General features: G+C 41.2%; 1 protein-coding gene across 10 annotated transcripts in view; it reads right to left on the reverse strand.

The window, feature by feature from the left end:
* KLHL32 (kelch like family member 32) overlaps window positions 1-12,733 on the reverse strand; it is a 205,483-nt gene that overhangs the window by 55,783 nt on the left and 136,967 nt on the right. For 4 of the 10 annotated variants that reach the window (XM_043890030.1, XM_043890028.1, XM_043890032.1 and 1 more), the window contains one exon: window positions 8,896-8,949. The exons of 1 other annotated variant lie outside the window; for it this stretch is intronic. In XM_043890030.1, coding sequence (XP_043745965.1) covers window positions 8,896-8,949 — 54 coding nt within the window. Of the gene's footprint in view, window positions 1-1,540; window positions 2,620-8,895; window positions 9,112-12,733 lie in introns of those variants that run through there. 5 more of the 10 variants (XM_043890027.1, XM_043890033.1, XM_043890026.1 and 2 more) reach the window with 2 other exon arrangements.

Consider the following 12,733-nt stretch of genomic DNA (forward strand, 5'->3'; position numbering starts at 1 on the left):
CTCTATTTGCCTCTTAACTAAGCGTTGTCCTTTCTGGATGGAGAATTCTAGTTTTACTTTCAGCTGTGAGTAATTTCCCCTTGTGATTGGCTGACTTATAGTCAATTTAGTATAATTAATGCCAAATTACATTGTAATTCACCTGGAATTACAAATTAAAAGCTATATTAAGAGCAAATGAATTAATCAAAATTAATGATATTATGCTCACTTGTTTTAAAGTGTTAATAAGATAGGTCCCCCTAAAACGTTTAAACTTCAGCGCACCATCCATCACTGACTTCCTTGTGTGGCCAGAGGAGCTGGTGTGTGGCCATTTCTCACCAACAAGAACACACACAAAGGAGATAAGTGTATTCAGCCTCCAGCTGGCCCGGCTCTTTTTAGCTTCTGTTCTCGAAACATAAGTAGTATCTGTACCATTTACTGAAACTGACTTCCTATAGACTCAAGAGGAACAATGCAAAAGCCTGTGCTATTTATCTTTAAAACTCATCAAAGATTTTTTACCTAAGAGAATTTTTCTTTCTGATTATGTTTTGTCTACTGGAATATTGAAATCTGTTTTCATTGTCCAATGTGGCACCCCCAAGTAACAAAGAGGTGGTCCTATTAAAGAGGAGAACCTCAACTATTCATATATCTGAAGACTGCCCATGATTACTATCTTAGAATGGCCACCTTTCCCCTTCAGGTAAGTTGAGAGATGTTATTCTTTAGTTTTACCTGTAGACAAAGTCCTGGAGGCAGGGGTGGGTGAAGCAGAGTGAAAGGATGTCGTCATTTAAAAATAAATGCCAAAGGTTCCCCAGACATCTCTTTGTTATATAAACAAACCTAGAGCCTCTGGGTCATTCCATGGCTAAGTTGAGAGCCTCTCCTCTAGAATACCCAGAACAGGCAACCTCCATGGTCTGATATGGCCAACTGGCACAAACACCATGGCAACAGGCACCCAACTGGCCTGGTAAGGATTCCTATAGAGATAGTCTGGCAATGCAGGACATGGGGTACAGGCTCATTTCTACTGGAAAGACACTATCATTTATCAGTGTTAATAAATTAATATTTTTCTCCCTTTCTCTTAACTCCCACATGTAGGCCATTACCCAGATGTCATTTTCTACTACATAAATTTCGCAATTTTAATATTCAGGTATAAAATGAAGATATCAGCATTAATAATTTCCATCTGATCCATCCTCACTCTCACAACAGTCTGAAGACTTTCCATCACTCAGTCTGCAGGGCTGCAACAGAAATAACCGTGTTCTAAGATCTTTTTCACACTGATCAAAATCTCCTGGTTGGATTTTAAGTGATCCTCCACTATGGGATGTCTCTTCCTGCTCTTGATCACTTTGTACCTGCAAGGAATGGAAGGTGGTTCCCAATCTCTGCCAGAGTCCTCCCTTCACTCCTTCTCACCAAACCATCTAGAGCCTCAATTTTCCAGGCTCTGATAAAAGAAAGACCTTCAGCGACACTTTTTTGTATGACTTTTATTAAGAGTCATTTTTGCAACTTCCCACAAAGCAGCACAACAGGTGAGAGAGAAAACTGGTAGTTTATTAGGACATGTAGACTGCTGGCTCACGCATTATAGAGCAACAAATCGGTTCGCCTTCTGAGAACCTGTATCAGGTACGCTGAGTTTCTGTCTTCCTAGTGACTTGGAGTATTCGAAGAGAACAGTGAGACCTCCACTGAAACCATACTGTGAAGGGAGTCAATCACTTGTCCTCCGTGAGTTTTCGCTTCCTCACCTGTTAAAATGTGGGTGAGCGTTGCCTTATCGACCTTAACAAGGCTGATGGGAGACTTGAATGAAATGATGTGTGTAAAAATGCTTAAAATGTATAAAGCTATCTAAGGATTGTAAAAATTATTATTGCTGTTATTATTATTGATGAACTTCTGTGCCTGGCCTCGAGGTTTCTACCTCATGTTTAGCATACAGTTTGGGTTTTATTTTTAAATCCCTGATAACGCAGGTAGCAGCAATATGACTGCAGGCTACCAACGCATAAGTAATATTCTCCAGTCATCTTTTTCCTTCTCACAGCAGCAACAACAAAAATATCAGTCTGGAAACAACATGAATCACAATGAAAATTAGAAGCAGAGAACATAAATATGTCATATCTCATAAATCACCTTGTTGTTCTGTTGTGCTCATTTAAAACAAAATAAAAGGAAGGAAAAAGAAACTATTAACTCATGGGAACAGCAGCCCATGAATACAAGTCAGGTCTCCCGTAATTTCTGATAATCACTGCCCTGCACGGCCTCTTGACAGCGCACAGCTCCAGCACGAGGATTAGCTGGAGCGAAGTCCCTCTGAAACGAACGTGGCGCGCATCTCTCCAAGGCACACAGTCCAGACGAGCAACAGCAGGACCACTAGCCAAGCTCCTCGGGGATGAGTCCTCACAAGGAATGAGCCGCGTGTAGATCAGGACAAGTGACTGACTACACACTCTGGCCCCTCTGAGCACCAAGACCTGAAATAGCAGAAGGGCTCAGTGTCCAGCTGGGGGCACTCCCAGGATCCAACATCCTCCGGGCACGGCGCTATTTGGGATGTGAACGAACCACTATTTATTCTCAGTGTAGCATCTAGGAAAAAGGAAGTGAAGATGCCCTCATCACATTTGCAGAAAAGACTAAGTATCTGGGAGGGACTGCCAGAAGCGTCAGGAAGAAAACTGAGAAATGGTACAGATTTAGTTAAGATGCCCAGAAAGGGCCTCTCTGAAAAAATGCTAATGTTACACGCATATATGAAATTAAACTGAGGAAGGGTAGGGATATAATGAAAGACTGTAATTAGGGGGTGGGGATAAGAGTTCTCAGGCCACAATATTTTATTTCATTTCCAGCTACCAAGTGTAAGAATGAGGACACTGCTTATGGAGCTTTTTGATTAAATGGTCACCCATGGTCTAATTTTTTTGAGGCTTGGACTCTACTGCAGTGATTGACAAAGGTCTGCAAAGCTGTTTAAGAGAGTACGTACATGAACAAAAATGAACAGTGAGGGACTTCCCTGGCGGTCCAATGGCTAGACTCCACTGCGTTCCCAATGCAGGGGGCCTGTGTTCGATTCCCAGGCAGGGAACTAGATCCCACACGCCACAGCTAAAATAGACCCCACATGCTGCAACTAAAGCCCAGTGCAGCCAAATAAATAAATAAATATTTTTTAAAAAGAATTAACAATGAATAAAGCACTGAAGAAAAGGGAAAGGGATACTGGGTGATGCTCATATGTCCAAGCAAAAGAAATTCGTTTTCCAATCCACCCATACCATTTCAACACACCCCAAATTAGCAAAGAAATCACTACTGTATTTGGCAGAGGTCAGTCAGTCCCCACTGGGAAGCAATCAGGCAGTGGGTGGGGGTGCGCAGTTAAGCAGAGGCAGCAGAGAGTCAGAGTCGGCCACAGGCCACAGGCGTGAAGGTGCAGAGCTGGCCACCACCCCTCAGCCTGCTGGCACCACGCCAGGGAACAGGGACAGCCAAGCCCTTCCTGATTCCAAGTCACAGGACCAAGCTGATGCACCCCTGTGTCCACCACACCCCAAGTATTTCTGCGCTTCAGTTGTGAACTTGGGAGCTATGGGCCAAAGTGGGAAACACCCAAGAATGAGAAGATGTGAATTTGATCTCTAGCTCTGTTACTTCAGGTTCCCCATTTGCACCACAGGAGCACAAAGCAATGCAAAATGCAGGCGCATTCTGGAAACCGGGATGTGATATTCAAACGTGAAGTGTTACGACGGTATTGTTGGACACACAGTACTGTCTGAAGTCCTTCCTTCTCCCTGGCCAGGGGTGCATCTGGGACAGTTTATCATCTTAGAGATAAAAGACGAACGCTGAGCACATCGCTAGTGTTCTCTATTTTCCAACTATAAAGGGACAGTAGCTTTTTGTTTGGGTTCACTTTCTGGGACTCCTTTTGAGGGAAATGATTAAATCAAACCTAAGGTGGGTAGTTTGTGGAGTAGATAAAAGCCCAGGAGGGGCCTGTCAAAAAAATCACTGCATCAGAGGTTGTTGACTACTCTAAACAATATGTGACTTACATCTCTAGAGATATAAAGTGAATGTGTTACTAACAGTATGACTTACAGAAGGAAACGTCCAACTAAAACACAAGAAAAAAAATGCTGTTTTAAAAGGTGGAACTCATTTCGTATACCAATTTTCTTAGAATAAATCCAGCCTTTTATAGGCATAGTAGGATGCCTTATTATCCATTCAATACATTTTAATATGAAAACTATACATTATTATTTTTAATTCATTATTTATAGGGTGTAAGAGAACAAGAAGGCAGCATTCAACACAAACCCTACAGGTACAGCCTCTGGCTCTGGGGATGAAGAATCAAAGACAAATGTAAACATGATTACCTACTCCAATCCCCCCAGCCCCAAACCACATGACGCGGTTCGTCTTTGCCAAACTAAAACGGGACATGACTGGGATAAAAAAGACTTTCCCTGCCAAGCTCTGGTCTTGTCTGACACCAGTGATGTGACCACTGAATCGTCTGCTCTTATTATCTACTGAAGTCCAGGCAAAGTCAGGCTCAAAATATGAGGAGGAGCCCTCAAGCCATGGTTAGTAAAGGATGAAAACCACTGATGTATAATTAACACTTATTAAATAATAAGTGCTTTTCACTGAAAGTAGGAAATAGTTAATTAAGAATTAACGATAAACAAAACTTTTCCCTGTTCAGAAATAAAGCTAAGCTAAATCTCTCTAACCCAACAACTGAACACATTTAAACAGCTTTTTATCCCAGGATCTAACTTCTAAAACTGTGCTGAGCACATAACAGGTATACTATAAATACTCATTTGTAATTCAACAATCTACTGTACCCATTTTTAAATATCCTTGTTTCTGCTACTTCAGAGACAAAATAATAATCCAGAGAGCTGGGTAATGGTTTAAAACCGGAAGGATCCCTCCCAATTGGGGTGAGGATTAGGAGAGGGAAATGCAGTTAGCTAGCTTGTACTCTGCCTTACATTTAGTGGTTTGGGCCATTTAGTAGGTGCTCAGTTTATACTAATGGATAGGAACTTCCCTGGCAGTCCAGTGGTTAAGACTCAACACCTCAAACACAGGGGTTGTGGGTTTGATACCTGGTCAGGGAACTAGGATCCCACATGCCATGTGGCGCAGCTGAAAAAAAAAATACTGATAGGTGGACAGCCACACTTTCTCCCTACGCTAGCAAATACAAGAATTTACATAATATATAGGTTTTTCTACAAAGCACATTGTCACAGAAGGTAACTTCCCCTTTATTCTCAGAAAAGAGACTGCGGTAAAAAAAAAAAAGAAAGGGCAGAGAGTATACCTTCCTGAGGAAAAAACAGATTATCCAGTACCTCCTATGAAATGAGAACAGAGCCAATATGTGGGAGTGGAATGGAACTGTTTCATGGTTTCACTCTAAGTTTTAGAGCAGGACCCCTGGCTCAGTAGTCTGAAACTATTATGTTGAATCTAACCAGGGAAATGTAACAGGCCCCTGCTGAAACAAAGTCCTAAGTCAAAGCTAAAACCTGAAAGCAAAATAAAACTGGTGGAGATTTGCCAGGTCAGGGATGCCAGTGACCTCACGCCCCATGCTTCCTCCTCCGCTGATTGGCTCGTTTTTAGTCTCCTCTTTCTTTGAACCCAATAACCAATTTGGTATCTTTCATCTGGAATCTGAGAAATTGCTGGCCTTGAACTCTAACACCAAATTGTTGAGCTGAATTGAACTGAATTAAAATTTAAAAAAAAAAGATTTTTTGAGGGGACTTCTCTGCCTTTATATATCCAAAGTGTATACATGTAAAGTCTCAACTGTACCTGTGGATATAAAATGAAGCTAATGAACAGACCCAGCAGTTTCAAGCTATGGAAGGAAGAAAATAATTGTTTAGGGGGGATGAAGAAGCCTCTGTGAGAAAGAAGACTTAATATAAAGTTTCAAAAGGTCAGGTAGAAGAAAAGAGAGCAGACAAAAAGCATAATCTCAGGGGATTTCACAGGTTTTTCAGATGCACAGAATGGTTATCACGGGCTTTAGCACATTTTAGCAGGAAAGGGACTGGATAAGGGACAGCAGGAAAAAGAAAAAAAAAAGTCTGTTCAGTCAGGATAAAGTGACAGTTCTTATGACATGTCTTTAGAGCCAAATTGTGTGAAGTATGGTGAATAATAAAAATTGGGCCTTTTGCCAAATGAAGTAGATATCCCGGATTACATTACCAGTAGACCAGAGAGTGGAAGGGCCACATGTGTAAGGGTGTATGTGTGTGTTTACTGAGCGCTCACAATAAGTCACCAGCTGCAAATAATCAAACCGCACCATCCCTTCATCCGCTTCCCTATTACTTGTCCTACTTTGTGCCAATTTTCTGTTTCCTCCCCAACACCCCTAAGATTTACTGTTCTTCTTTAAGACATGGGATAGGGATTTGTCAAAGTCAATGAGCACTTTATTACAGTGAGAACGTTCCGTAATGAACAATTCAGCAATTTAATGAGATTCTGTAGATCTGTCTCCAACCTGTCCATCAAGTTTCACTTCTATAAAGTCACCCTGACACTAATCCTCTGGCATACCCAATCTTCACCCTGGGCTGAATATTAGATTCTTCCCTGGTATATTGCATTACCAGTATAACCTCAGCAAAAATGATGAACTTAACTATACTTGAGGTGATATAACTGGACTGATCTGATTTTTCTCTATTGGGTTGAGTACAAGGGAATTACTTATTTACTAAGATAATGCAAAAACAGTTTCTTATTGCCCGTTGAATGCCTAAATTGATAATATTTCTGTGAGTCTTTTAATTCTTTCTTTAGTACCAGGTCTAAGAAAATATTGCCTGCAGCAGAAAGCAGCTTTTGAGATTCTACATTATAATATTAGTAACCTTTAGAGAGGCAATTACAGTAACTCCTATGTGAATAGCGTGAAATTTTTGGACACTCGCACATCTGTACATTACCATGTTGATATCTGGCAGTGCTTTCAACCATGCCACAAAAAGAGACAGAACCACAGGGATGGTTGGCCCACATCTCAATTTGGTTAGAAATAATCAAATGCAGAATTCATTCTAAGTCTTTTTCCCTTTGGGAAGTCAAGAAAAATATGACAATTCCTCACTTTGAATTAACCACAGTAATTCTGATGATCTGTGCTTTCCACAGATAATTAAAATTCATAGCCCAAACTCATCCTCACCAACACTTCTGACCTCTGCCTGAACAAACATTATGAGATATACCTAAGAAGCAGAAAATAATTTGTGGCTTGTTTTTTTCACTTATATTTTCTTGTCAAGACAGCATGAAATACTTGAAAGATGATGGTAGGTGTCAGCAAACATGGATTTGAAGCCTAGCTCTGCTCTGTAACCCTGAGGCAAGACACTGAAGCCTCACCTTGCTTGTCCGGAGGATGGAATGACAACAGCCATCCTTCGGGCCTGTTGTGATGATAAGTTAGTAAGTTTGCAAAGAGCCTGGGTCCTGGAAGGCCCTCAGTACACCACAGCTCTTATCCTCACTGGTGGAAGCAGTGGTGAAGAGGAAAGTTGCTGATTAAAGTAAGATAAAGAAATTCGGGAGAAAGGCATCAGGAAAATTAGCCATCAGTAGAATCAGATGTGGGCTTCCCAGGTGACTCAGTGGTAAAGAATCTGCCTGCCAATGCAGGAGATGTGGGTTTGATCCCTGGGTCGGGAAGATCCCCTGGAGAAGGAAAATGGCAACTCACCCCAAGTATTCTTGCCTGGAGAGGAGGAGGAGCCTGGCGGGCTATAGTCCATGGGGTCACAAAGAGTTGGACACGACTTAGCAATTAAATCACCACCACCAGAGAATCAGACATTGGATAATTCACAACTATCTATGACTCCATTTCAGCCAGAATTAAAGTATTCTCTGAATGTCTTTTGGTAAGATACAAGGTGCCTCATCAGCTAATAGAAGACTTCATATTTTCCCTTGTATGCTGTATATAAACATTTTCAAATGACCATGAAATCTTGAAGGTATGGAATCCAAGAAGTAACAAGATGGCTAGCCACTGCTTCAGAGAGGAAGATGGAAAGTATAAGGAGAAGCGGGGAAAGATGGACCTTGGAAAACAGTCAGACTGTGGTGACTGTGTGGTGACAGCTTTCCAAAGACACTGTGTGGATTGTTCAAGTACAGTCACTGCAGATGAGCACAATGGATTTCAACGGGATAATCAACTTGAAAACACAAAACATCCTCTGTCCCCTAAACAAAGGGTATCTGAAAGGAATGCTACGTCAGGCGAAAAGGCAGGGCATAGGAAAACAGCAACGAGCACAGAATGAAGGAAAGAAAGAGATTTTCCCAATGTGAAGCAGAAAGAGCTTCGCCTCATTTACGGTCCCAGCTGCTCTCTACTGCATGAAGGCTTGTTTCTGAACTGTTTACAGGAAAGCCCAGAATTTATTCTGATTCCATTGGTCTTAAATAGGCATTAAATACCACTTTACAACCTGTCCTTCTCATATTCAGCTTCAGTAACTATGTTTGGCAAGAGGATAGAAACCCTTGACTCTTTCTGATGTCACCCCCTCAGGTTCTGGAAAGCCATGGTGAGGGTCTGAGGAATCTTGCCTGTGAGTCCCTCAGTTAAGCTGAGCGGGATGAAGCCTCAAGGGTTAGTGTTCTCCAATTACTTGCCCATCAAGGACATGACTTCTGAGACTTCAACTCCAATGTGGAGCAAACCAGACAAGATACTTGTCACTGTTCCTCAATCCCTTAACTTTTAATCATCCCACGACTTCGCACCGGAGGAGGACCCATGCAGAGTGCCCTTACCTGCCAGATCTGCTCTTCGCTCAAGGAGGTCAGGCGGTCACTCTTCAGAACCTCCTGAAGCAGACAATAAGGCAGCGTTAGAATGTCCTCCGGCCGACTCTTCAGGAGCTCAGAGAGGTGTTTCACTAAGAAATCGATCACTGCCTTCTCCAACAAAGTGAGGTTAAAGAGGTCAGCAAGTCTGTACAGATCCAAGTAATTAAAGCTATTTAATTCCTGGGTGTCAAAAAAATAAAAATAAAAATGGAAAAAAATCTCTTAGAAATCAATCCAAGAAAGAATAAGCAAGAAATTCAGACTCCCTGAAGTTTGCATCACAGGAGTGGGAGAAACGGAAGTATACAAAACAACAAAATCCTCATGACGAGGATCTGGGCAGAGAATTGGTGTTCTAGAATTTAACATTTTTTTCCCCTTCTTTTGCCCCTCTTAAAACCCATGTACTTTAAGACGTCTTAATAAAAGGTACCAAAAGGGGTTTCTGGTTTCACTGGCAAAAACGTTACTTTGCAACCTTTTAGGTACATTTTCCCAATGAAAACAATTTTTTCATTTTATAGCTCTCAGGTGATACATTTCTTCCACTAAAGATAAAATGAGGGCAGGTAGAATGGGAGCCCTACCCTTTTTCCAAAACCCCAAATTAAACACAGAGTTAAAAACAACTGACAATGAACTAAAACAAAGATTTTTACATGTAAAGTCTCAGGGAATGAGGAAATCTCCCAGAAAAGATTCCTGTCCTGAGTAATTCTATACTGAATCCACCTGAGATGAATGATTTATAATTGTTCTTTGCTTTCTGGAAGCCTCAACAATTCAGACAGTCAATGGCAACCTTTTCAGAGTTTCCGTAGCAATGCTTCATTGTGAGGGGGTGGGGTGGGATTTTACCTGTCTCTACAAGTTCTCAAACTCATAGCCAAGCTATAAAATAATGCCCCCAGAAGCCAGAACATGTATGAAACCTCTGCCTTGTAACTCTGCAAGAACCATACTGGGAACACAGGTTTGTTGATAGAAAACTTACCTATTTCAAGCAGACTGAAAGTAGGCTTTGTCCTAGTTCTCCTCATTTTCAACTTGCAATTATTATTACAATATTCTCCAATGACTTAAAGAGTGCAGAACACCATCAAATAGGTATTTTACTCCATGGATTGATTGATTTTCAACATGTATTATTACAATATTTCCCAGTAACTTAAGGAATGCAGAACACCATCAGATGGCTATTTTACTCCATTGACTGATTTATTTTCAACATACTTAGCCCTATTTTTAGTAATCTAAAAAGTATTAAGAACTCTTTCTAAAACCTATATATTCTACTGTATCTGTTTCCATAATAGTTTAAGGTTTAAAGGAATATGTTCTAAACTGGCACTGTCCAGCTTGGTAGCCTACTAGCCAGCCACATGTACCTATTCAGCATTTGAAATGTAGCTAGTGTGATTTGAGATGTGCTGTGAGTGTTACATATGGGCTTCCCAGGTGGCGCAGTGGTAAAGAATTCACTTGCCAATACAGGACACGTGGGTTCAATCCCTGGGTTGGGAAGATCCCCTGGAAGAGGAAATGGCAACCCACTCCAGTATTGCTTGCCTGAGAATCCCAAGGACAGAGGAGCCTGGCGGGTTCCAGTCCCCGGGGTCACAGAGAGTCTGACATGACTGACTGAGCATGCATGCATGCATAATGTTAAATATATATGAAAGCAAAGAGTAAGAAAAATAGAATGTAAAATGTCTCATTAATAATTTTTATATTGATTATATCTTGAAATGGTATTACTCTGGATATAGTAGATTAAATATATTATCATTAATTTCACCTTTTTTTTTTACTTTTAATGCAGCTCCTAGAAAATTTAAAATTAACATATATGATTTCCATTATGTTTCTACTGTACAATGTTTTTCTAAATAATGAAAAGTATAGTGAAGATGTAAAAACAGGTCTCAGAGTAACAGCTGCATCATCATCACAGTCACCTGATTCTTTTTCTTTAGATTCTAGTTCTTTTGGTGGGAGATGACACTTTAATTACATTCCTAACAGGAGTCAAGCTACATGACTTCAGGAATCAGACATAAGATTCTGGCTCTTAATAGCTCTATTTGCCAACACAATTGAAAAAGAATAAATAACTTGTCTTTGAAATGAGGTTTACCACAGTTAACCACTAAAATTCATTACAACTCAAAATATCTAAGGATCCACTCAAGCCACTCAATTAAAATATGCTGGCTTTCCATTCAGCAGACTTTATCAAAGGAATACTGCAGGTTCTGCCTCCAGTACCAATTTTTTTAAGTACTGTTTAAACTCATTCTCCAAGTCTTACCTTTTCAGATTGGTAAATTCTACTATGGAAGGAAAGAATATGTAACCCTTGCACGTAGAGCTTCTACAGCCAACTTTAGGACCATCTTCTTGGAATGAGTAAGTTATTTCTAGTCAGTACATCTAGGAAGCAAGTTTAACTGCTTCTGGGCCCTGGGTACGATTTTAGCTTCCAGGTAAGTCACTCTGAGGCCTTCCCTGGCGGCTCAGCTGCTAAAGAATCTGCCTGCAATGCAGGAGGCCTGGGTTTGATCCCTGGGTTGGGAAGATCCCAAGGAGAAGGGAGAGGCTACCCACTCCAGTATTCTGGCCTGGAGAATTCCACGGACTGTAGAGCCCATGGGGTCGCAGAGAGTCGGACACGACTGAGTGACTTGGCTAAGTCACTCTGCAGTCCCTCAGAAGCATGGGGTGTCGGCGCCTTTCAGGCACCGGGGGCGCACGCCCAAACCTCGCCTCAATTCAGCGGGGCAGCCAGCAGCAAGGCGCAGAAGGACAGCATGCGCAGAGGCAGGAACCGCCAAGCTCGGCAAAGGAAAAGATGAACGCGCACAGCACAGGCGGTGTTTTTTTCCCACTCATCCTGCCAAAAAGGTGTACACGCCATGAGTTTGGGGCTGGATTATGCAGTGCAATCAAATATTCTTTTTTAAGTATCTCTGTATAGAGATACTGGGTTTCTTCTGATTAGAAGTCAGTCCAGTTCAAAACTGCAGAGGACCAGAGAATTAACAATACGGGATTTTAAAAAGTGTGTTTCTCTTCTGCTGTGTTCCTTTTGAATGTAATCATTTAATTCCTACTTCCACAGTCCTGAAATATTTTTGTTTCCTAAGGGTATAATTTTATATCACTCCTAAATCCAATCTAACAAAGCATTTGATATTAGTGGAGAACGAAGGCTAAATGGACAAGTGTCAATGCTTGAGTGAAGAGCAAAGGCAAACTCAACTGACATATACTGGTGTAGAAGAGAAACAGCAGTTAAAAGTCTGCTCCCTGCCTTTACTTTTTCATTTCTCCTCTCTTCTGCTTAAAAGCATAATTTCCCCAAATCGCCAGTGCTCTCTCTGTCCAAGCTCATGGTTCCCCTTGCTATGCATACTTAGCACCTCGGGAGTCACACTGTGTAAAGTGGGGAATTGAGAGGAAAAAAGAAAACCTTCACTGAGGTCTTGATACCACAATACACATCCCTCCTACTGGGGCCATGTGCTCATGTGAGTCTTGAGCAAAATCATCACTTCTTGTTCTATTGGCTAAGACATGTGCAAGCAAAAAATAATGCTGCTTTTAAGGATTCCCATTAATGTGATGGGGGAGGTGGGAAGCAATGGTTAAACTGCATTGAATGTTCACCTATAATTCTCTGCATGGGAAAAAAAAACCATCACTGTTATGGAAATAGCACCATTATGTGTCTGGTTATAAACAGTAATATATTTGTTCATTTCATAAAACTCAGTAAGTACAAAGTATGGAAAAGAAAACA

This window comes from Cervus elaphus, chromosome 28, assembly GCF_910594005.1.
Source record: "Cervus elaphus chromosome 28, mCerEla1.1, whole genome shotgun sequence".
Taxonomy (NCBI): Eukaryota; Metazoa; Chordata; class Mammalia; order Artiodactyla; family Cervidae; genus Cervus; species Cervus elaphus.